This window comes from Microchirus variegatus, assembly GCF_963457635.1.
Source record: "Microchirus variegatus genome assembly, chromosome: 16".
In the NCBI taxonomy this organism is placed as follows: domain Eukaryota; kingdom Metazoa; phylum Chordata; class Actinopteri; order Pleuronectiformes; family Soleidae; genus Microchirus; species Microchirus variegatus.
In genome coordinates, this window is record NC_139817.1 from 20,224,094 (window position 1) to 20,249,330 (window position 25,237).

A 25,237-nucleotide genomic window follows, 5' to 3' on the forward strand; every position below is an offset into this window, starting at 1 on the left:
TTTAAATGATTACTATTTGAATTAATTATGATAGCAATTTTGTTACCAGCAATTTTTTTTAGATGATAGTGTGCATTAAATCTAGCACAAGCACAAGCAGATTTATTAAGATATTTTAGCCAGTCTTGCTCCAGTCTAAATATAGTTCAAGCTTGTTTTGTTAGTGTGATACATACATACATGCATACATGCATACATACATACATACATACATACATACCTGCTGCTTTATTATGGTATGTTAACTCTTTTTATTATAAAACCTGAGTCAGTAAATGAGCCTTTAAATCTGTTCAATGTGTGCCCATTCATCTTCATAGTGGAAAGGTTGTTGTATTCATTTGCTTCAGTTAACATTAATAAAATGAGCTAAAATATTTTAACATATGAATTTTCTCGCCAAAGTTTGAATCCCATATACTGGAAGTTCTTAGCATAATGTGTCTTATCTCTTTCCACAGGCTGTGTTGATCTTGAATCACACCTAATGGAGAGCACTGAAGTTACTTAAAGATGACACGTACACATCCCCCTGATATACTGGCTTCAACTCTGTATCGGGACATTACACTAAATCCCATCCCTGACTACTCTGTTTCTGTTCACTCCTCCCAGCAGAGTGACTTGAAAATGATTGATAAACCAGAAATCATCAACAAAAGGCACTGTCGTAGCTTTGACTTCATTGAGTCACTGGATGATCCACAGTCTTTCTCTTCCTCAATGGAGTACCCTTACAAGAGGGCTGAGCATCAGACATTAAACAAAGACCAAATGTGGAATGGACTAGATCAACAGGGGCATCTTCGTTTTTCATCTCCTGACCTGTTTAACACGAGGCAGCTACAGCAGCATGCCAGCCAAGAGAAAGCCAACCATCATACATGGTCAGATTCTAAAAAGAGAACAAGATCTAAAAGTGCTCATCGGGTTAAGGCTACCCTCACTCCTGTGCCCATCTCAGTGTCTCCTCCAGGAGCCAGGAAGGGGAGGGATGCACCTCAGGCTGCATCAGACCCTGTGAGGGCTTCTGAAACACATCGAGATTCGTACACCACAAACAAGGCTTTTTTGAACGAGGTGCATCCCAACAAACTGCAGCCTCACCCCCCTCTCTATGTCTCAGACTGTTTTGAGGACAAACCAAATAAACCAGCTGTAACCCCTCATGTCAGGTACCGTGTGGACATTAAACCAGATGCTGCTGTACTGCAGCACACATCTAGGCAGGTTCCTAATGTACGGACTGACCATCTTTGGCAGAGATACTCCCAGGCCGGTAGCAGTAGAGGTTTGTATGTACCCCGGCAGGTTGTCTGCTCGCCAACGCCCACTCCAAGTGAATGCTATAGTGGAGATTTTAGACAAGGACACCACTATGCAACCAGCATGTCTCCAATCTCTTACCAGCACGTAGACATGCACCGAATTCCATCACCAACTGCACCATATCTTAGTCAAGAACATAGAGCTTACTCAAATCCGAACATACCAACAAAGTTTTTCTATACAGAAGACCCTGTTCGGTATTCAGCCCATCCCTATTCCAGAGCACACTTTCAGGACGATCGGTCCAGTTTAACCAGCCATGGTAGTACAATGACATGCCAGTATGACCCAAGGACTCGTTGGGTGCATACCCTTCCTGTCAGGTCATATTACACAGACCACCTGTCCAAGAGAGAGCCAGTGCACTCTGTGTACAATAGGCCTTACTCCACAAGTGAGGCAGGATCATACTTTTCTCATACTCCATTGTCAAGACCTTACTTTGGAGAGGAGAGTGGGTTCAATCCATACCATACAGGTAACTCAAGGTTGTTTTATTCCAAACCATTCAGCTCTCCTGAGGAACAGTACTTTCCTTCAAGGCAATATCACACAGAGGGTCGTCAACGCCCTCGAATGTCCCAGGCTTTTTCAGATGACTGTTACCGCTCAAGTATATCTGGTTACTCTAACCAGTCCTCACTGCACACACCACCAAGAGTAGGACAAGACCCCACTCTGCCCCCATGGTTTACCAGCAGATGTGCAGAGACAAGTAGACTAGGAGCAGAGGTCAAGAACCATTCCAAGTCTTGGGACAATATTCTATATCCACAGCATGACAGAGACCAGACAGTGCCCCGAGGACGAAGTTTTGAGAACCTGTTCTACCAGGCAAGACATGGAGCACCATCTGATGTTACATCTCAGCCAGTAATACTTAACCTCTCAAGTTCGCCAAGGCGGTATGCTGCTCTGTCACTCTCTGAAAACTCATTAGAGAGGGGCTCGAGCAATCCGTGGAGGAATATGAAGAGTGCAAACTGGTTTGTAACGCCTGAGATCACCATAACCGACAATGACATTTGTGCAGCCAATAGCAAGCGGCGTGATGTGCACTCTGTCCACTGGAACACATTGGATGGTGAAAAGACACCATCTCAGAGAGTAGTGCAGCAGAAGCCGCCATCTCCCACAGCAGACGTGACCAAAGACAGGAAACACAACAACTTCTCCCTCCAGCAGAGTCTAGAGCAACTGGATGAACTCTTAGCAGATTTGGTTGTTGATTACAAACCTCCAACCAGCAGAAAGTCAAGCGAAGACCTTCTGGGCCAGCTTAAACAACTTATTACTGAAGACAATGACAAGGACAAAGAGTCTTCTGGACTTGAAAACTTAGGATGTCTGAACACGCAGTTCCTGTCCTCCAAATCCAGCCCTGACACAATCAAAGACCCTGATAGTGGGTGTGATGCTTTACAAAGGAGTGCAGAAGAATGCTCTCCTGACCACAGCACAGATGAAGATGACACTATGGTGTGTGCCAACAAGAAATGCAACCGGACTGAGACTATGTTCAATGCCTGCTTGTATTACAAATCATGTCACAGTTGCTACACATTTTACTGCTCACGAAACTGCCGCCGGGATGATTGGGAGATCCATAAAGAGACCTGCCTTTATGGCCGTGTCAGTAGTGTGTGTCGACACTCTCTTAAGTTCTGCAGAGAGAACTCAGAGATCCACAAAGCCTTCTCCCGCGTTGCTAAAGCTGGCTACCTCTCCAGAGGAAGAGGTGTTCTTTTTCTGGGTTTTGCTAATCCAGAGACGGCAGACAACTTCCTGCATGTTGGGCTGGAGAGCCTCCTCATGTCTCCGACATACTTATCTCTTAGAGAGCTGGATGGCTTCAAGGACAACCTCGGTGAATACTGCAAGGAACTGCAGCAGGCAGGTAACGAGTATGACCCCAATGAATGTTTTCTTCTGAATGTATCCATAGCTGTTGGTGAGCTAGTGCCTAATAGACCTTCACCAAGAGTCCAAGCACCAACAGTTCGGAAATATGCAAAGGTGTCATTAGCCTCCTCGAGCCCCGAAAAAAAGGTACTTAAGAAGGATAGTGAAATGGAAACTCTCATCCTCACTCCACCTCCAGGCACACCAGACATTGACAAAGAGGGGGAGGAGGGAAGAAAAGCCAGAGAGGTTTGCTTTGTCAATATCCAGCGTGAGCTCAGGACCAGGGGAGTCTTCCTTCGTCATGAGTACCCAAAAATCTATAATCAGCTGTGTGCGTTTGTGGAGAGCAACAAAAGGTTCACACCTACTACAATTTATCCAATAGATAAGAGAACAGGGCAACAGTTTATGTGCATGATCATGGCTGCATCTGAGCCACGGACACTGGACTGGGTGGACACCCCACATCTCTTGGATGATATTATATAATATTCCAATAAATAGGAATAATAATGATGTCAGAACAGTGTTTGTACATTTTGTAAATACATTGTGTGATTTAGCAAATGGAACAGAAATACTGTATGTGTTTATGTGAAGAACCCCCTCATTCAATTCTCTTTCTCTCTCTCACTCACTCACACAGTAAATATACACAGTTCTATAGTTCTAAACCTATGCCACCCTATGTTGTTAATGGCTTGTTTTGATCCTGTTGCGCTTTGAAGAGTAAAAAGCCTGCATGTTGCCTAGGCACAACACCAGTAATCCCGGTGTTTAAGATGTGAATATGTATGATCTGTGAAGCACACAATATTGATAAAGTACACATGTCATAGCCTCCACATAATTGTTGGCACAACCAGGTTTTGTAGAGTAAAAGATCATCCTGATTTCGATTTAGTTCAAACAAAATGTTTTATCAGATATTTGCATTTTATCTTCTTGGTTGTACTGAAGTATTATATCCTAAGGATACTGTAGTTGTGTGGGTATTTTTGTTTTAAAATGATTGCTATATCACGTATTATTATAACAGAGGTACAATCAAATCACCAAACTGTTTCCCCATGTTAGTTGTTAATTTTTGTTGGGAGATATTTCATCTTGTGATAAGACTTGATGTCATCCTTATATATTGCTTTGTTTGAAAGTGGCCTTCAGTCAGAAAAAAAGCATTTGACACAAAGCAATGTATAGGATTAGCTATTTCTAATGACTTGACAGCTTTTGACTTGGGTAGTTTGGACTACCATTGTAAAATAATTATTTTGCTCAAAGCATGTTATTTATATTCATTCAGTATTTTAATATCCATATTGCTTATAATTAGTTTTATTATGTTAACAAGATACACTTGATGACTAGAAATGTTAGAGGTATATTATATATTGAATAATAGATCATTTGACCTTGAGATCTTATTTAACTAATACCACAGTATATTCTTAAACGATATGCAATAAAAGAGCAACCTTAATATAAATATATATTGTAAACCCTATTTTATTATTAATCTTGAATAATTTCTTACAGCCAAGAACGGCAAAGATGTTGCACTAAAACATAAATTACAAAAGAAGTATGTTTCTAACACAGCTGCAACACTAATCCCAGATATGCCTGCAGCCATTGTTCACGCATCTAAGGTCGCTCTTTTACGCAACTATATATATGTCCATACATATACATATATATGTGTATGTGTATATATATGTATATATATATACATATATATACACACACACACTCACACAGTATATATACAGTATCTTTGTGCAAGACCTTCCTTGACTTTCTATTTTTTGATGTTTATAGCCTATATATAAATATATAATAAATGTAATTTAACAAGAGACTTTGTTACTTTGCATTTCTCTACAAGAACGTTTACAACACAATATTTATCAGAAGACATCAGTCACCAGTCCTTTTTGCTCTTTAGGTGGGATGTTTTGAGGTCTCCCACTTTTTTTTTGTCATGTAGGAGGAGTAGTCTGTTTAAATAAGAACCACGTGTTATTAATGTAAAGTAGAGAAAGATTATTTTAATATAGAGACATTCAGAATGAGGAATAAACTTTATATTAAACACCAGTGAATTAATGGAGTTCCATTATTTGGTTGACATTAATACAAGAGTGTATGACATAGACACTAAAACAGTTACAGTATAATATTATAATTCCTGTTTACAGTCATTTTTAAGATGATGAGTATTTGGGGGATGAGGTGTGGAGCATCTTGTTTTATACATTATAATATAATAATTCTTAACAAACATCATGTAAATTGGCATGGATAAATCTGTAATAATGAAATGCTTTTTGTCCAAATATTTGTCACTGCTGCATAAAAGCTCATCCTCTGGATCCTGTGTCATTCTTGAGATTTACTGAGTGTGCTATCAAAGTCATTTATTTTCCTCTGTGTTGTTAGACCACCACCTAGTGGAATAATGCATCAATTGCGTCCACCAAAAAATATCTGCATACAACGTGAATGGTTTTTATATCACATTATTTCAGTACAGTGCCAGGGGAAGAGCGTCAGGTTTGATTATACGTTCACAGGTTATGACTTCCTGTTTTGGTCACACTGTTGCATTCAAAGCAACAGAAAGAAAGTACATTTGCTGGAATTAATATTTTTTTCTTTTGGATGATGTAAAGTCAAGCCAATTGTGTTCATTAAGATCATTTGAAAATATAATGTGGTGACCAAGTACCATGAAGTATCAAAACACAAAAATCTATATACCATATTCCTAAATCATACAGCATTTTATATAAATTGTATAAATATAAATCCAGCAATCTTTCTTTTCAGTGTGTAAGTAATTAGGGACATTCAAATTCAAATAAATTGTACATGTTTTTACAAGTTCTTCCTTTTATTAATAATATATACAGTATAATACAGTATATTTATCATTTATAATACAACCATTATGATAAAACAGGTGTGCAGCAGTTACCCCAACCCACATCGATAATAATAATAACAATAATAATAATAATAATAATAATAATGCTGTTGTTGGTTTATTGTTGTTGTCGCTATTGTTAATGTAGGTGCCATTTTCATGTGTCAATAATAAAGATGAATTAGGGAAAGATATAATGAAATGTTTTTTCACTAAAAACAAACTACTAAACTAACTAAAAAGTTGTAGATTTCGACTTTTACAGTGGACAGTGCATAACAGAAATAACCTGTGTCGTTGGGCTGTTTTCAATGTTAACGTGAAATCTCCCTTTAACCAAACTTCGCGCATGCGCGTTCCGCACTTCTCCTCGTGATGACAGCAAATGACAGCACCGTCCGCTCCTGCAGAAGCCAGTGCGAGGCAGCTAGTCGCTAACAAACAATTCTTTTGACTCGAGAAATCTTCGGCTCAGCTGTGTTCGGAGACGCCGTGAACGGCCAGTAAACGTCAGTTACGTTGGGTAAGTTGCCAGTTTTATGTCGGCGTGTTTTCTTTATCACATTTGGCCACTCAGGAGCTTGCTCCCTAAAGCTAAGCTAACGTAGCTAACTAGCTTGTCGTTAGCTTACCCTGCTCGACTAGCATACGTTACCCAGGTGTCACTTGGTTATCGTTAGCAGTCCATTGCTAGTTAGCCTAGTTCACCAGTGTGCTGCCTGCTCAGTCAGTTGAAACGCGAATGTTAACTGGCTGAGTTCAGCAGCTGTGTGTTTCCTTTATAACATTTAGCCTAAATGAGCGTTGTTTATGGGTTTTTAGATGTGATAGTCAGTGGGTCAAAGACACCACCATCTAGCAACCAAGCTATAATAGACAACAACCCAACTGCTCTCATTTCGGTGTGTTGCCTGGGTACATTTGACGATTGGCTAATACAACATCAAATCAGGCATATTGTGTCCTCACAACTTCTCCACTTGAAACGCTGCTGTTGGTTTAACTAAAATCCCAACCCCACCTTCTGAGTCGGTGAAAGGAATGTCACAAGTTGTTTTGTCAGGCTGTAGGTTTTCAATTACACACTATACACATTAAAACCCTGGATATTATAGCGTTTACTCTTTGTCCAACATCTCTGTAACAATTTAATACTGATTTTGCTGCTTTTCTTCTGTTAATAACATCAAAATAGAATATTTTTTAATATAGTAATTGTTTGTCTTATAATCTCTAGTCAAACATTTAATCCAGATTGTTAAGAAACAGTTACATTAAAGTTTGTTTACACATCAAATATACAGCAATACAATTAAAATTTCCCTAGCATTTTTCCCCACTGCGGAGACGAATGATAACGCATAGCACATGTAATTGTTTTGCCTTTTATATTAGAGATTAGTTGTGTGTGTTGCTGATTAAAAGGGAATTGTGCTATTGTGTATATTATAAGTATAAATATGATTGTGTTAATGAGTAGAACTATCATGTATATGAATAACAATATCATGATGCCATTTTCGTCATTCGCCCATTTCTTGCATTGTTCCAACATGTTGCCTGAGCATTAGCCTTTACAGTCCAGTCTGTGGCACTCATTTGCTTTAGTCCGAAGAAGAAGATGCCAACTATTGAAACACAATTGAGGTTATGTGATGAAGTCTGCCAGCCCAGTACCCACACATGTACAACTCGGAACTCAAGTGAAACAAGTTAACACAAATGAGGTCAATTTCCTGGTGAGCAATCAGTGCTACTGATGGAATTTCATGATGAGTATGTATGTTTGGAATGCTGGACTGATGCAGAGCATAAACTGAACCACAGGCAGTATGTAGGTGATATAGTTTTTGTTGACATTAATAGATTTTATACATGGCAAATACTGCAATACTGGTGGTGTGTTCACCCTGTGCTGTGTTATTGTAAAAGTCACACCATAAGCAGTTTCTTGCCCTGAAGACAACAGATAAAGTGTCAGTTACTGACTATGAAAATGGTTAAGCTTTATTATACCCAAGTTTAAAGTGCATGGTTGTTTTCCTTCATTCCTTCATAGAGACTTCTGCTGTCATGGATCTAGAAATATGGGTTTTATGAAAATCAAACTTCTGAATTTCGACACACCTTTATTATGTTTTATTTTCTGGATGGAAAGGTCAGGTTATGTCAGATTACCAGGCTAAATTGACTCATATGATGCATATAACTCTTTTGGTTAAGATCAAATTTTTTCAGGGCTTTTGAGGACACAGAAATCTTGTCGCCACTTCTAATTTTATTCAGATTCGTTTGACTGTCCATTTTTTCTATTATTGGTGATGCATGTAAAAAGGTATTAGGGTTTGATTTGCAATGAATCAACAGTATGGCTGGTAATCTGAACCTAGCCTTACTGTTTCTGTCTTACCGACTTCAACTGACCAACACCCATTATACTACCAGCTTTCATTTCCTAAAAGTCCCCGGTTTTTATTGTTGTTGTTATAATTCAAGTTTCAGTCCCCACACGCTTAGAAATAAAAGTGCTAAGTAGAAACATATAAAGTTCTTCGGCTTGTCCTCATAGGAGAACCCTCGTTGGCTCCAGGTAGAACCTTTTTATAAAGGTTCCACCTGGAACCCTTTTAAAACCCTTTATTCAGGAACGGGGTTTTCAAGGATTCTCTGCATCAAAATGGTTCTTACTGGAATCATTAGTGTTACCAAGAACCCTTGAAAAACCCTTTCTTCGGGAAAGGATTTTTCAGAAGCAAAATGTTCCAGGTAGATCCTCAGCCCTTGTAGAAGGACCCTTTTGGACCCTTATTTCTAAGAGTGCAGCTTTGAAAGGGAAGGGAAGTTTGTAGAGCAGAGTATGATTATTGTAAGAAAATATCTGGAAGGGAAGTGTGAAGAGGATGTTGGCTCAGGCCTGTGAATGATACCTTTTGTAGAAAGTGAAATCCTTTGAATTTTTATAAACAGCACTTGGTCCCACTGGTTGTGTGTATTGCGACAGACACTTCCCCGATATCAAGAGAAAAAACATTCGATCGGACGTTCGATAAAGTCACTTAACCTTGTTAAAAACAAACAAACATAAAAGTGCTAGAGAAATAGATGAAGCAGGTTTGGTTGCATGAACAAATATATAAAATATATAATGTAATGAATTACATTTCTATCTTGCTTTTCTATATACTATATACCCAAAGCGCGTACAAATTACCCATTAACACATTCTCGAATCCAGAAGCTCCAGAGCCTTTGTGAGTGGCTCCAGGGCATTCCCAACCGCTGTCTTCAATCATCTGTTTCGTTGACGAGCACTCTGTGCGTCTCCATATCCAAAGCAGACTGGATAATTTCTCTACGTGTTTTATCCCCACATACAAATAATAATATTTATGACGAAGATTGAGTACAGTCACGATGTGCATGGGATCCGAGTAGATCTTAGTAAAACATGGTGACATTGATGCTGTTTTCATTCTTAACCTTTGTGTCAAAGGTTAAGAAGGTGCATTGGATGAGCTGATCTCTTTAGTTAGCTGCTCAAAAAGAGAGAATGTTCTCTGGTGTGAAGTTAATGTCGTGGGGAGTTCATAATCTGCGCCGTACGGAGCCAAGTTTCGCTTTAGCGCAAATAGACTTTCCAGCATTAATCGATGCTGTTCCACAGCGTACTCGCTGGGATGCACCGCCGAATTATCGGTGCATCCCTAAATATAACATCTTTATTGACAAGAACAATGTAACCGTAATAATGACACATTTGATGGTGTGACTTGGGTTTCAATCGGCACCTGGACAAGGGAGCGCTTGCCGACTACACGGGGGTGCAGCGCACTTGTTCCCCAGTTTAGAAAAATCCATGTGTATATGTGTATTAAAAAATCAAGCAACGCTAAGCCTGGCAGGGGGCAAGTAAAGCCTGGCGGGAAACCCTGGAATTCGCATAATAATTGATTTCCGTTTTTGTTTTCGGCCAACAATTTTAATTTCGGTGCATTCCTCGTTATATTGCTCTTGCCAATAATGATGTTTTCGTGTTCATGTGAATCCCCCCAGCTGCTTTCCAAAGTACATGTTTTCTGTAATACGGAGTTCTGTAATGTTCTGCATCTGTGGTAACTTGCCCATTTTGAGTTACTTAACGGTATAACGGTACTTCAAAAAGCCACAGAATGCCCCATTTTTTTTCAGGCTGCATATAACCCAGCCCTTGTTTATTCCGGTGCTGTACTGTTTGCTCAGTTTTTTTTTTCTTTTTTAAATTTATATTTGGGACTTGATATTTTCCTGATATTTTACATTCTGTTTTTTTCCACTGCCTGCGACTTCTTTTTACATGCAATATGTTGCTGTCATGGGTCCTGTGGTTGAACATGAGGTCCTGTTGTTGTTACACATTATTCTCACACAATTCAGAAGTCTGAAGATTATGCCTCACTTCACATAGTCTATAGTTTGGTTTTGCTTCTGCTTTAGAGTTCCTCAGTACTCTCCACAACTGAGTCACCAGGTAGCTCTTTGAAGTGGATTGCATTGGAGAGGAGGGTCACACAAGGCAATGGTGAATGGCAGTTAACCTGTGCAAGCCGCTTAATACTCCTTTTACTCTCACTTTGTTTCCAAGTATGTGAGGAATGTGCTAATTGAATAACACGTGTGTATACGTGGAAGTGCGCCATGTGTGTACTCGTCAGCCACTTACCTGCCACTTCATTCAAAATGTAGACTGGGTTTCTTTCTTAAATTGAAAATCTATTGGCTGAAAAACATGCTAGAAATTATGTATAATAGCTTACTATTGTTTTAGTCAGTTTTGAAAATAACTGCATAACTTGGGTAGCATTTTCTTTTGCTTACTTTCCATTCACCATATATAGACTCTTTGTGAACATTAATTTCATTGTGTTTCTGCCAAAAACAAGGTAAACTTATATATCATGATGATGAAATGCAGTAAATCTAGTTTGCAACTTTATTACTTTAGCTGATGATCAACCGGCAGTCACATTTCTCTTGTGATAAAGAGAAGCTGCTCCCAGTGAAGGGGAAGATTGTAAATATTCATGTTTCTCTCCAAACAACAAAGTAACTGTGTTATTGTTATTTGAATTTGCCTTAAAACTGTGGCCTTAAAACTCCTTTCACTGTGCAATCATTATGTGTGTAAATCTGCATAACCAATCTGATTTGCTTGGCATATCAACTCAAACTCTATGGCTGTCTGTTAGCTTGTGAGCAATGCACCTTCCTCACACTTTTCCTACTCTGAGGCAGATTTTTTCCAGGCTAGTCTCATTGTCCTCCCAGAGCCCTTGTCCACAGATAAATCGGTGTTTGCTATATTAGCTTGCAGCTACAAAGAGGCTTTTGTGCAAACCTGTCCCCAAGAAATCTTTCAAATTTCATGCACTCCACTTCACCCGTGGTTTGTCTGGAAAAGGATAGAGTGATCTGCATATGCAGTGTGGTGGAAAGCATGCTTTTGGTATCATTGTATAGTGCGTGTGAATGTACATGATCACTTCCCCTGTGTGACATAAGCCTCACGTGTGAGATAATGTTAAGGTACACCTTCACAGAAACTATTTTACAGGACAATTTCCTGCTCTTCCTTGAATTCATATATTTAAAAGAAATTATTACAAAGTATGTGAAAGGCAAACCGTTTTCACAGCAGTTTCCACTGTTTTGGTATATATATATATATATACATATACATATACATATACATATATATATATATATATATATATATATATATATATATATATATATATATATATATATATATATATATAAAAAAATATTGAAGCTTAAATGGGGACCAGTTCCCCTTCTAGTATTGGGATTTATTGATGTATAGGATAATCTTGAGAAACACTCAACTCTTATGTTCTGTTTTAATTTTTTGTTCCAAAACACAGGCTTCTTCATAGCCACAGCGGACACAATGTAACTGCTGATTTGTACATGCTGAAAATACTATTCGAGACAATATGTTGATTTATATGTGAAATTGTTTGATCTCCCGTAAAGAAGGCTGTTTTAAGAAATATTAGTTTACCTGAGCTTGTGTTACACATTCAACAAATTCACTGGTTTCTATTCCCTCTTGTCCCTTTTCTGCTCCAGTCATTTCCCTCTCTGCCTGTCTAAATTGGCGAAGATGGTGAAGCCAGACATCCACACTCTGGCCCACCACCTGAAGCAGGAACGGCTGTATGTGGCATCAGAGAAACAGCTAATCCAAAGGCTCAACTGTGATGTGCTGAAGACGGCTGAGAGGTTGTTCCGGGCAGCATGGATCGCCAAGCAGCAGAGGATCAACCTGGATCGTCTCATTCTCACCAGGTCAGACCATCATGAATCACTCTGGCCTTGATATGGAATTATAAAATGAAATGCAGTACATGGTAGTGTTGGGCGGTATACATATATACATTTTTGTGGTACTAACTGCAGCAATGACCACTTTACTCCACCACCTTAGTAGAAAACATGTAGAGTACCAATAATGTTTGCAGATACACATGTACACACCCTCTCGCTTGATCATGAACACACACTCGAATACTGATTGAAATGGTGTCATGATCTTGACCTTCGAAAGCAAAGGTAGAATTGAGGATTTAACCAAGCCCCCCAGTGTGTACGTCCTGCAGGCGTGCCAGAGGGGAAAACAAGTGTTGTAGGCATTGTAGTAGTGCTGGGCGGTATGAGCAAAAATATACATCACAGCATTTTTCAAAATTTTAACGATTTCATGGTATATGATGGTATTTTCTTTTTCATGTATAATCAGGTGTTTACAGCATTTCTACTGGTTGAGCACAGAATTGCTGCAGTAGATTTATTAAGGATGGTCTATTTTACTGTCATGAATACTGTAGAATAACATGTGTACAAGTAACCCTAACCCACAAGCCAAGTCCTGTCAGAAGAACATCTGCAGGCATCCTGTTGGTGGATCTTGAACGTCAGCTGACGTTCCCCAGCCACATTGCAGTCGCCACCCTGCGACCAGACATTGCCTTTGTGTCTGAGTCCACCAAGCAAGCAGTGTTGTTGGAACTGGCTGTCCCGTGGGAGGACCGCTTGAAAGAAGCCTTCGAGAGGAAGCTCTCCAAGTATGCAGGACTAGTCAGCGGCTGTCAGCAGGCTGGTTGGAGAGCAAAGTGTTTCCCTGTGGAGGTTGGATGCAGAGGTTTTGCAGCCCGGTCCTTGGCCAGAGCCTTCAGTAGCTCGGGCATCGGCAGTACCACCAATGTGGCAGAGAGAGCCTCAAGATGGCTGTGGCTCAAAAGAGGGGAGCCATGGAGTCATGGTAGCTAGCTATCCATCTGAACACCAGCTGGGGTCTGATCAGCCCCGGCTGGGTCAACTGGAGGAGGGCATATGATGCTGAAAGACCGGAAACCCCCTATGATTCCAGGAACAACACTGAGGATGTGTCCAGACTAGGCATCCGTACGTTATGTACACAGCCTTTGTGGGATACACACAATCAAAATGGCAATTAAAAAAATAAATGAGATATTATGTCATAAAATTAATTATCCTATACTAAAGAAATGTCTAAAAATGGTAGAACCATCTGTGTTAAATGAAAGAAAAAAAAAATTGAGAACGGAAATCGAATCAAGGATTTGGAGAATCATGACACCCCTAGCAGACACACACACACACACACACACACTGAACTGCACCTCTCTCACTGGAGCTCTTGCTCATGCATGCACAAATATACCGTTGTGTACTCTATAATCGTTAAAATATACATTTTTGGTTATGCCGCCCAGCACTACATGAAAATACATTTGTTTTATTAATGTAGAGAGCTGACCATAAGACACATTTATAAATAAATATAATAGTACATATTTTAATTTATGGTATGTGCAAATTGTAGCCTGTCTTCACATTGTTCCTCATATAAAGCACATTATGCCAGTAAAATGCTGAATTTGCAATATGGCAAATTGGCAAACACTACAGTTGAGATTAGATATGGCAAAACTACTACTACTATATCAGTACAGATTTGTCATGTATTAGTGGGTGAGCTAATGCCTTGTATGTACTCTCACACAAAAGTATTTATACTAGGGCTGTGGCAAATTATTATTTTCACAATTGCTATTAATTCATTAGTTTAGGTCCATAAAATGTCAGAAAATATTGAAAATGTGTTCCCCAAATGATGATATTCTCAAATGTCTTGTTTTGTTCACAAACAAAAACTATAACATTTTAATGGCCAGGAAAAACCAGGAAATGGTCACATTGAAGAAGCTGAAAAAACCATAGAGCTTGTTTTAATACAAAATATGGTAAAACCAATTAATCGATGATCAGGATAGCTGATGATCACTTAAGTAGTTGATTAATAATTGATTATTCAATCTATTGTTTCAGACCTAATATATACTACATGTTAGTAAGAACTATGATATACTGTTTTTCAGCCACCACCTTTGCAGGTGAGAATGAATTTTGAGATAAATGTTTTTTTGGTATAATAGCTTTAACATGATAATAATTAGTGATTGTTTTTTTTTGTTTCCATTTGTCTACAGTGCGGAGGCCTCACCTGCTGAGTGCTGCCAACATGCCAAAATGCTGGAAGACACACAATTTGTTGATGGCTACAAGACACTGGGCTTCCAGGAGACGATCTATGGCGAGTTTTTGGCCCGGCTGAGAGAGAACCCCAGACTGGTGGCTTCCTGTCTGGTGGCAGGGGAGAGGCTGAACCAGGAGCACACTCAGGGGGTCATCCATAACGTCTTTACCTCACTTTATGGCAACTGTATTATGCAGGAGGATGAGAGCTATTTGCTCCAGGTTTGAAGCTTGACTTGGTATCCTCCATCATTTATTAGGAAATCTGATTAATCGCTTCTCAATGCGAGTTAATGTTTTTAATTTGTACGTGTTTTCCAGGTGTTGAGGTACTTGGTAGAGTTTGAATTGAAGGAGAGTGATAACCCACGGCGTCTGCTGCGGCGGGGAACCTGTGCCTTCAGCATTCTTTTTAAACTCTTCTCAGAGGGCCTATACTCAGCCAAGCTCTTCCTCACTGCCACCCTCCATGAGCCCATTATGCAGCTGCTAGTTGAAGATGAAGATCACCTGGAGACAGACCCGGCCAAGGTTACAGAGCGCCTCACTCCAGCCCAGCAGGAACGCTTTGGTGAGAAGGGCTCTGAGGACTACAAACAAAGGGTGCAGGCAGCTGTGGAGGCAAATGAAGCGAAGCTGGTAGCTCTGGTCAACAAGTTTATTGGTTACTTGAAGCAGAACACCTACTGCTTCCCCCACAGCCTGCGCTGGATTGTGTCCCAGATGTACAAGACGTTGTCATGTGTGGAGCGTCTTGAGGTAGGCGAGGTGCGCACAATGTGTACAGACCTGCTGTTGACCTGCTTCATCTGTCCAGCTGTTGTCAACCCGGAACAATATGGTATCATCTCTGATGCCCCCATCAATGAAGTTGCTCGCTTCAATTTAATGCAGGTTTGGGAAAGTACATTTCATCCCTCATTCTACCCAGTCATTCACTCCATGAGTGACTCTGGATCATGATTTCTTGTGACACAGGTGGGGCAGCTTTTGCAGCAGTTGGCCATGGCTGATGATGATGCAGACCCAAGGCGGAAAAGCAGTTTGTCAAAATTTGACAAGGTTTGTGTTGGCAATATTAACGTTTCTTTTACTCTAAGATAATTTTCTGAGATGTTCCTCTTGTATTAATAAACCTTTCTGGGTCTTTGTCTCCAGAGTTGTGTTGCTGCCTTTCTTGATGTGGTAATTGGGGGAAGAGCAGTTGAGACCCCACCCATGTCCTCAATGAACCTTCTCGAAGGCCTCAGCAGGACTGTCGTCTATATTACCCATAATCATCTGCTAGCTCTGGTGAGCTATTTCGCTACCACTATGAAAATATATCATCAGTATTTGAATTCTTATTTAACGAGAACAGTACAGCTGCCATGCTGCATCATAGGCATACAGTATGTAATCCCTATTAATGTCCAGTTTGTAATTAGGTAGCAGTTAACAACTTCCTCTTGTTGCATAGGTGGACTTTGTGCGGGGTGTGACAGCAGGAGACCACCTCCGGGAGGAGGAGCACATGGCCCTGGAGAATCTGCTGGCCAATGTGCCCCAGTCTCGAACTGTGAAGAGCAACAGTTTGGAGCTCACACCCTCCAACACCCCCCAGCTCTCCCCGGCCACCACTCCGGCCAACAAGAAGAACAGACTCCCCATAGGTACCTTCATGACATCTAACCTTCAGGCTTCCTGCTTATGAAATAGATGGCAGATGTTTTAATGTGCTTAATATGATGCAATCGCTTGTAATATCCAAATGTGAGGATCTGAAGGATATTTAGCTCTGTAGGAATATCGCAATCTGCAACAAGAACTAGCCGATAGAGGGGTAATATTTTGTTTAATGAGAGGCAAAATAAACACGTAAAGCTGAGTGGTGATGGCTAGTCAGAGGCCTGTGTGTTATTGGAAGCTAATGAGCTTTTTCTCAGCTTGTTATGAGGATAATTAGCATGGCCTGGATTGAGGTTCAATTACAGAAATGACAACCAATTAAATTACCAAATATAAATGAACTCATTTTAATTGGAATGGATGGAAAAGATGCATAGACTACCGTCATTAACATTTCAAAGACAAATGACGCTGTAGCAACACCCCCTTAATTGGATATAAACCACTACTTCTTGCTTCTCTGAAATATTACATTTATTTACAGTCTTGACTTGACAATTGCAAACTTTGATTCTAAATTGTCCTCTGTATTTTTTCTTCAACTCCCTAACTTGTCTTCCTTTCCTCCTGTGCTGCCAATGAATGACCAGGACAACACTTAGCTGCCATAACATCCTGGGACCCCACAACCACCACTTTGTCTGCCCACATTCCATTAGTAACCCCTTTTGGTGGGTAGGCTGTCAGCCATGTTAAAGCTGGACAGAACACATCCCATTTATCTGGGACACTCAACATTCATCTATTCCATGCTCATAGCTGCAGCAGTAGCCACCCTGCCTCACTACGAGTACATGTCCTTGTGCTTTAACCATGCTTGCCTTGCCTTGTCTTGCAGTGCTTTGGCTCATTATTAGAACTCAGATTTTTCATTTTGCTTCCTCATTCTGAGGAATTTGGCTATTCATTAGCAGGTAGAGTTGGGGAAATATTTTCCACTTTCTGTACTGGTCTGTGCCTAAGTTATGGTTACAAAATAAAGAAGAGACTAATTCATTTTAAATTGATTAAAGGCACAGTTTCAGGCAGACATAGGCTGAATCCCAATTCCACCCCTTAGGTGCACTCCGGCACAATTTGTTAATGTTAGAAAAATAGCGATAGCAGCTAGCTAACCACTTACGAAAGGAACGCTGGGATAGCATCGGCTACGACTAGCTAGTACTTCAAAACAAACTTGACTAGTGATTCAGAAACACCGTTGACAATTGAAGAAGACCACAATACAATCATTACACATGACTGTCGTAATTAAAATACTGAAAATACATTTGTGCGCGTCTTTAACGGCCAGCTTTCGAACTTCGTTTCAAGTGGTGGAATTGGGATTCAGCCTTAATGTGTTTTAATGTTTTTATTGAAGGGTGTGTGTGCAGTAAAACCAGCTTCTCTAACACACTCAAACTATAAAGGGCATATGCACTTTTATTTTTACTGAAAACTATTTATCTTGAATGAATATGATGTAGTTGTCTTTGTGGCATTCATTCCATGCAAGTCCAGGACCTTAATGAACTTAACAGTACCACAACCAAGTGGTTTATTTAAATTATATCCAGTAGATGGAGCTAAAAAGTGGCATGCTCCTGATGTTAGACCTGCAGTCTTATACTACGCTTACACTAGCATGGGTATTCTCAAAAACGGAGACTTTCCCCTTCGTTTTTGTCTTTCGTTTCCACACAAAGGGTGATTTCGCCCCTGAAAACGATTCTTTCTAAAAACACCGGCAAAAGTGGAGATTTAGGAAAGCGTTTGCATGTAAACGGAGAAAAACAGAGTTTTAGGCACTCTACGCTCCATAAGTGCGACCTTTTTACATTTGGTTATGATCGTGGAAGCGTTCCGGGTAGCAGTAGCATTTCTGTTGGTGCAAGCACTTTTGACACGTTTGCATTTGCAAATACAGCTCCTTTATTATGTAGAGGAGCAGAGACATATTAGGATTTGGAGGTCAACAATTTCAGAACTTCTTCTGTCATGAGCCAGACCGTGTCAGCAATGCCAGTTTTCGGTCAGACCTGGGCGGACTGCTCTCTGGTGGGAGAATTTAGAGAACAAGTTTTTTTAATGTGTTATTAATTAGTGCAAATGCCATTTTCAGATTTAAATTTTTTTTCATTTAAAAATAAAAATCATTATTATTATTAACCAATAACTACTGTCTAATGTCTAGAAATGAAAGATGAACTTGTCTTTATTGTTGCATCAATGTATAACTAAAATTCAGAGGGTCATTTTCACAATTTTGTTAACAAGACTCGCAAAGCTAGTGTGACTTGTAGCTCAATAGGAATTAAAATGTTAATTTTCCTCTGAATTAATTCTCGTTAATCATGAAAAAAACGTTACAAGCAACTCATTGGTCCAACATGTCAGACAAGTGTCATTCGTTTTGGACTTCACTTTTATAAACACCATTTATTGACTTCATATTTCAAAATGTTGTCTCTTGCTTTTTTAAATATAACAAAAAATAATATTGGTTCCCTCTATCCCATTAAACCAGCAGCTGCTCGTAGCCGCAGCCGTACCAACATAGCCCAGGAGGGGGAGGCAGAGGCCAGCTCCCAAGAGTCTTTACAGGAGTTGATGCCAGAGGAGGTGCTTGTGATTTCAATTGGGACTGGTCCTCAGAATGTCCCTGGGATGATGTCAGAGAATGAGGTAATATGACTGAAATTAATGTTCTCGATAACAAGAGAGATGATGTTATCAATTCAGTGCTATGATTTTGCTGTAACTAAAGAGAAGTAAACATATGGCTTATACCTTATTACATTGCATGTACACCAATAATACCTCCATTGTTGCTGCTGTGGTGCAGCGAAAAAAAGCAATGTTTTATTAAATTGCACGTTTTGTTTAGTTGAGATTATGTGCATCTGAAAACTACTGAAAACTGAACTGCAGTATATTTTGCTGAGAATTGTGCACCTTGCATAATAAAAAAAAACCACAATTATTTTATATTTACAAGGTTTTTGATGATGTTGATGACATTTTACATGGTGGCGGACACGTGTTATTATCCTTTCAAATAACAAGAAAAATAGAAAATCAATTACATAACTTGCAGAGGGGGGTTGTAATGAAGCTTCAGTGGGATAGTGTGTCAATCAAGCTTCAAAATAGTTTTCACCAATGTTCTCTCTGATTTAATAACATCAGAAAACCTCACTAGATTTGACACGAGTCATTCGCTCGAGGGGTCTGAATACTCGCTAAATATTGCGGAAAAAGTCGTGTGGAAAACACTGTTTGTGGACGACAAGCCGGACAGGAACACCATTACAACATTATAAGCATTATTTTCAGAATAATAGTCTTTGTTATATAATAATCAATTTGCTTCAATTGTTTTATTTTTAAAAATCATTTGAGGTCATAATCATAATTAATTGCACAGCCCTACTGTTTGACATATAAAACCTTCAACTGGCAAGAAAAGCAAGTGTGCAACCTAGCATAAGTCTAACTGAGTTTATCTTCACATTTATATTATTATCCATGTATTTCCCTCCCAAGGTTTTGAACCTCCAGTTGACTGATGGGGCACAGGGTGAAGGCCCGGCTGATGATACCAAACTGCATGGCAAACCAGACAAAACCTTGCGCTTTTCCCTCTGCAGTGACAACTTGGAAGGAATCTCAGAGGGTCAGTCTGCACTCTGGTTACACATAAAGCTACCACATGAGGGAAAACAAATGCTGCAATAATACAAACACACATTTGCATTCAGATGGAGATGCTAGGTGGTGAGGTCAATTATGACATTGTTAACATTTTTATTTATCCTTACTTCTTTTCTCAGGTCCATCCAATCGTTCTAACTCTGTGTCATCTCTGGACCTGGAGGGAGAGTCTGTTTCTGAGCTTGGAGCTGGACCATCAGGGAGCAACGGAGTGGAGGCGCTTCAGCTTTTGGAACATGAACAGGGTATGTATTAAGTTTCCAGATTTCATACATTTTCCATTTTTGAGTTAATGATGGTGAATTTATCACTAATTAATTACAGAAATGCATGACTTTTTCTTATTAATCTAATCTAATTTAAACATATCTTCATGGCACATAAATTATGTTGGAACAGTAAAACTACAAGAGTGTTGCTTGAAAAATCTGGGGATGCACTGATCCACTTTTTTTCACTTCCGATCCGATACCTGAATTTGGATATCTGCCGATGCTGATACTATTCCGATATGGATGAACATGGCTCTGTTTGCTTTAATATTATTATCATCATTATTATTGATTTTATTTTTAACAACTTTCTGTCATAAACCTAAATGCACTCAACAAAAATATAACCGCATGAAGAAAAACTTGTAGTTATTGTTATGTGACAAAACAGAGTAACTATCCAAAAATAACAGTACAACTTTATCAATAAAGTGGCTTTAATTAGCATAAGTATCAATTTCAAAACAAAAGGCCTGGAGTAATGGCAGGAAGAACACAATGGGGGTCGATGATCCAAGTTCACAAACTTCAATAACGTGTGTGTCCACCATTAGCCTCACGCAGAGTGGTACACCGGCGACGCATGGACATCACCAGGTTGTCGATCGTGGCCTGGAATGATCGTGGAATGATGCACATTCAGTTGTGTTGCCACAACTGTAACGCTCAACCCAGCACTCAGCATGCCAATGGCACACTTGATTTGTGACATCTGTGGCATATTGACAAGTGACAAAAGTCCACATTTTGGTGTGCCCTTTTATTGACCAGACCATAAGGAGTGTCTGTGTACTGGTCACACATATTGACCACCACTCTGCCATGCTCCATGACTCTCTTGAATTGAAATACTCAATCTGAGATTGTCGTCAATAGGAGTGGCCAAGTGACACTGGACTACTGGGTTTGAACAAAACAAATCATTCCATAAACAAATGCATCAAGAATCTGAGCAAATGTCATGACATTCTATTTTTGTTCACTATTTCAAGTTTGTGCATTCATATTTTTGTTGAGAAAATGTATGAGAATGCACAATTCTGCCGCACGAGTGAGATCAATCTAAATTTAGCGCTGTGAGCGCAGTGCACACACAAAGTCACAGACACGCATATAAACTAGTCACATACAAGCTGTGGATGCTCAATCTCCAAACACAAAGCGAGGCCGGCGTTGAGAATTGCTTTAATAACACAACATTTATCACAGTTAAATACCTGAAACATATTATCACAGATTTCTTACAGCTTAAATATCGAATTAATATGCTCTATATCACACAGTTGATAAGTGAAAGAGGTTTACAATTCAAATTCAAGTGCTACTATTGACAAGGGTTGAAATTAACCCTTTTAGCACCAACATAATAGATATATTTATATACTTTCAGGGGCAGATCGAATGATTAAAATTGCACGAAGTAGCGAGGAGTTATCGTAATTTACTTCTGCCGTGATTTTCTGACTGATAGATGTACGACATAAACATATTATGTTGTATAATATGCGTCATAGTCTGATGGTTAATTAATAAATGAGGATGTGATTCAAAATATATCTACGAGGTGTCAACGTTATTTGTGAACTCACTTCTCTGCGGTACGTGATGATACAGTGGCTCTGGGGTGTCGGTGTTTAAGGTGTTCGCGCCTCTCCATAGTGCTACCATGGAACGAGCATTTCACTTGTTTCGCTGGTTTATTTTCAGTGAAATGTTCCCAAACTTTGAAAACTTTGGGTCGGCGTTTTTGAGCCTCTTCGTTTGTTTCCGCCATAATTTGTGTGTTCTTCTCGGCTTCCTTGTGGGATGTAAACAGCGAGCAATACTGCCCCCCAGTGTGTGTTTGTTTACACTGCAGTTACAGCTGAGCATGAAGCGGCCGGTGTGTGATTTACAACAATAACACGTCGCGTAGACGTTTAAATTTAATCGTAGAGCTGTGAAAAGCAGCTGTGAAAACTGTTGCTTGCAAAGTAACCCTTTTTTACAGTCATCTACTTTTGAAAAATGCTGCCACACTGTTGACGTCTTGGACATTGATGCAACAGGAGGACTGACTGTAGCCTAAAATGAAAAGCTCAAAATTCACGTCTAATTAATGGCAACGGTAATTAATTAGATGGAGAGTTGTTATTATGCTCTGCACAGGGAGCATCGATTTACAGCAAGTTTTCTTACTCTTTTTTTTTCCCAATAGTTAAAAAATAGTTTTTTTCTAATAATTTTTAGTAAATACAATTGTAAATACAATTAAATGGGTTAAAATATGTTGGTAATCTCAAATGGCACAGGGGTTGCCAAACGAGAGAACACCTAGACTTCTCTTTACTAAAATCTCTGTTTTAAGATCCTACTGCATATTTTAAAGGTGACATTTACTTTAAAATGCAATATTTTTTTTAGGTGAGGGAAAACGAGGGTAAGCGAAGAAGAGGTTAATCATTAACATGTTTTGTTTTGCTAATTGTTGCTGAAGATTCTGTTGTGAAATTCTTAAATGAAGTTTATCCACAAGTAAGGATAGTATAACATACGGTCTCATCTTTCTTTAGCCACCACCCAGGACAACCTGGATGACAAACTCCGCAAGTTTGAAATCAGAGACATGATGGGTCTGACGGATGATAGGGACATCTCTGAGACGGTCAGTGAGACCTGGAGCACTGATGTGCTCGGTAGCGACTTTGACCCAAACATGGATGAGGATCGGCTGCAGGAAATAGCAGGTGGGGAAAATGATTTTATTGATGTGATGATCACACAGGCTGTACAGAATGTTTTAAGAAAGCACTTTGATGCATGTAGGGAATGTTGATTTAGTCAATTTCAAGAAATGTCATCATCTTGTGGTATATGGGTGAAATAGCCTTGAAAATGAAGGGTGTCAGTTGAGCTCAAGTTCTTATGAATTTAATGGCCCTGTATTTATTTCATGATGGATTTCTTAGATTAAATAAACAAGTTGTCAGCCCCTAAATTACCTAAAAATAGCTGAAATTATTAACTTTAGTTTAGTGACTTTCTACTTCTTTTATTCAGTCCATTTTGAAAGTCTAGCAGAATTAACTAGTTTTAGAAAGTATGGTTGATTTTATTGCAACTGATTGTATGCAATTATCTTTCAGTTGGTAGTGTTGTAGTGGACATTTGATTAAAATAGATGCAAGTTACAAGTTATTTAGAGTCCGAGCACGAATGTGCGCAGAACCCTATTGAAACTGAAGGAATTATTTATTTTTGTCTTTGTGATAGTGCAAGCTCATTTCAGAGGAAGTACTGTAGTTATTTAATTCAGATATAATCCTCATACTGATATGTAAAATAAATGTCCTACAATCTGTCTCCAACTATGTCAGTAAGAAAGCAGGCTTATCTAATGTGAAACCAGTTGTAAAATAATATTTTTAGTCTGTACTTTATTCAGAATCCAACATCTGTGTTTCCTTTGCCTCTGTCATCTCTCTCTCTCTCGCTCTCTTTTTCAGTCTCTTTCTTTCGCTCTTTGACATTCATTCAGTCCCTGCAGTCTTATTGACCTTGGTTCCTTCTCATTTGCATCGACCATTTTTCATTCTTCGGAATATGGCGTTGGGGGACTTTTCCATCATTAAGTGAATTTACAGCGATTTCCTTATGTGTTTTCTCCTAGGGATTGGGTTATGAGATGCACATTAAATATCCATTAATACCTCATTATCCCACTGATAAGATTACCATGATAATGAGGCAGAAATTCTAATTGTTTCACTTCTTGTTGTGCCACTCATTTAATCATCCACCTGAAAGACAAGTACTCTGCGCCCCTACCTTGAAGACTGTAAACACGGACAGCGGGATAGAGCTCTCCCACTGCCAATGAGCGCCCTGCCCCCACCATCATCAGTACACACTGTTGTCTGGGTGCTGGCACGCATGTGTGCTCATGCCGTGTGTGTGTGCCCTGAACTGGAAGCATGACGTACCGGTGGGGTGCAGCTTCTACAGGTTGACTTTCTGGCGATGAGGCCACTGACTCCCACTCACACCTGCTTGCTCATTTCCCCCTCTTCTGCATTCTTCCAACTTGTTCAACCACAGCTTCTCAAATGGAGATGTAGGGACACTGTGCTGAGGACTTTGTTTTGAGGGTAGGAGAAGTGGTAATTTGGTTGTGAGTAATGCTTGCCTTAATCAACAGATCAAAGTCACGGCTCTGGAGGCCAGGGCAGGGTGAAATATTATCATTAACCTCTGACCTTTGGCACAGTGGTATGTGTGCCTGTGGGTCTCGGCATGAAGGCATACAACCTCCAACTTGTGCGCGTTTCTGTGTGTAAAGCTCAAAGTCTCTAAACCCCATTCATTTTTTTAAGCCAGACATGAAGATTTTAAACTGATGGAGCAAATATTTATTTTATATAATTGTAAATAAAATATTTTATATACACACACTGCATGGTGCAAGTGAATATCCAAGAATGTGTAAGAAGGCAAAAAGCATGTGGACATTGTTAGATTGGTTTCAAGCCTCATTTATATATAGAAATAAATCTAATATGAATCAGATTTGTGCATTTGCATCCGTCATCTAAGTAGACGGATCATTTATTCTCCGTCAATGCAAATCCTAAGTCCTTAAAAATAGGATGGTGGCGAATGAAGTAAATGCATGTGGACACTATCCACAATCAAGTGGCTCTCTTTTGACCAGTGCAGTGGAAGAAGAACGCTCAAGCCAGTGGATACATGCCCAGGTTTCATTTCCTTCCAAGTCTTGTAAATGTAGATTTCAGATATTGATCACTTTTCACACACAATGCAAGTTATTAAAAAGCTTGGATTT

At 39.5% G+C, this 25,237-nt stretch overlaps 2 protein-coding genes across 3 annotated transcripts in view; both read left to right on the forward strand.

Annotated features, from left to right (window-relative positions):
* Positions 1-513: 513 nt before the first annotated feature.
* On the forward strand, positions 514-3,723 carry unm_hu7912 (un-named hu7912; the record flags this gene model as incomplete). The annotated part of the gene is made up of 1 exon (XM_083902728.1): positions 514-3,723. One exon carries the CDS (start codon positions 514-516, stop codon positions 3,721-3,723), a length of 3,210 nt encoding a protein of 1,069 aa, XP_083758854.1.
* Positions 3,724-6,553: 2,830 nt separating this feature from the next.
* The window catches only part of gapvd1 (GTPase activating protein and VPS9 domains 1), a 35,794-nt gene continuing 17,110 nt past the window's right edge, over positions 6,554-25,237 (forward strand). For both annotated transcript variants that reach the window (XM_083903247.1, XM_083903248.1), the window contains exons 1-11: positions 6,554-6,683; positions 12,290-12,508; positions 14,734-15,001; positions 15,101-15,673; positions 15,758-15,841; positions 15,938-16,072; positions 16,239-16,431; positions 18,957-19,114; positions 19,976-20,105; positions 20,263-20,388; positions 22,968-23,141. In XM_083903247.1, coding sequence (XP_083759373.1) covers positions 12,324-12,508; positions 14,734-15,001; positions 15,101-15,673; positions 15,758-15,841; positions 15,938-16,072; positions 16,239-16,431; positions 18,957-19,114; positions 19,976-20,105; positions 20,263-20,388; positions 22,968-23,141 — 2,026 coding nt within the window. In that variant the 5' untranslated portion in view covers positions 6,554-6,683; positions 12,290-12,323. The remainder of the gene's footprint in view (positions 6,684-12,289; positions 12,509-14,733; positions 15,002-15,100; positions 15,674-15,757; positions 15,842-15,937; positions 16,073-16,238; positions 16,432-18,956; positions 19,115-19,975; positions 20,106-20,262; positions 20,389-22,967; positions 23,142-25,237) is intronic.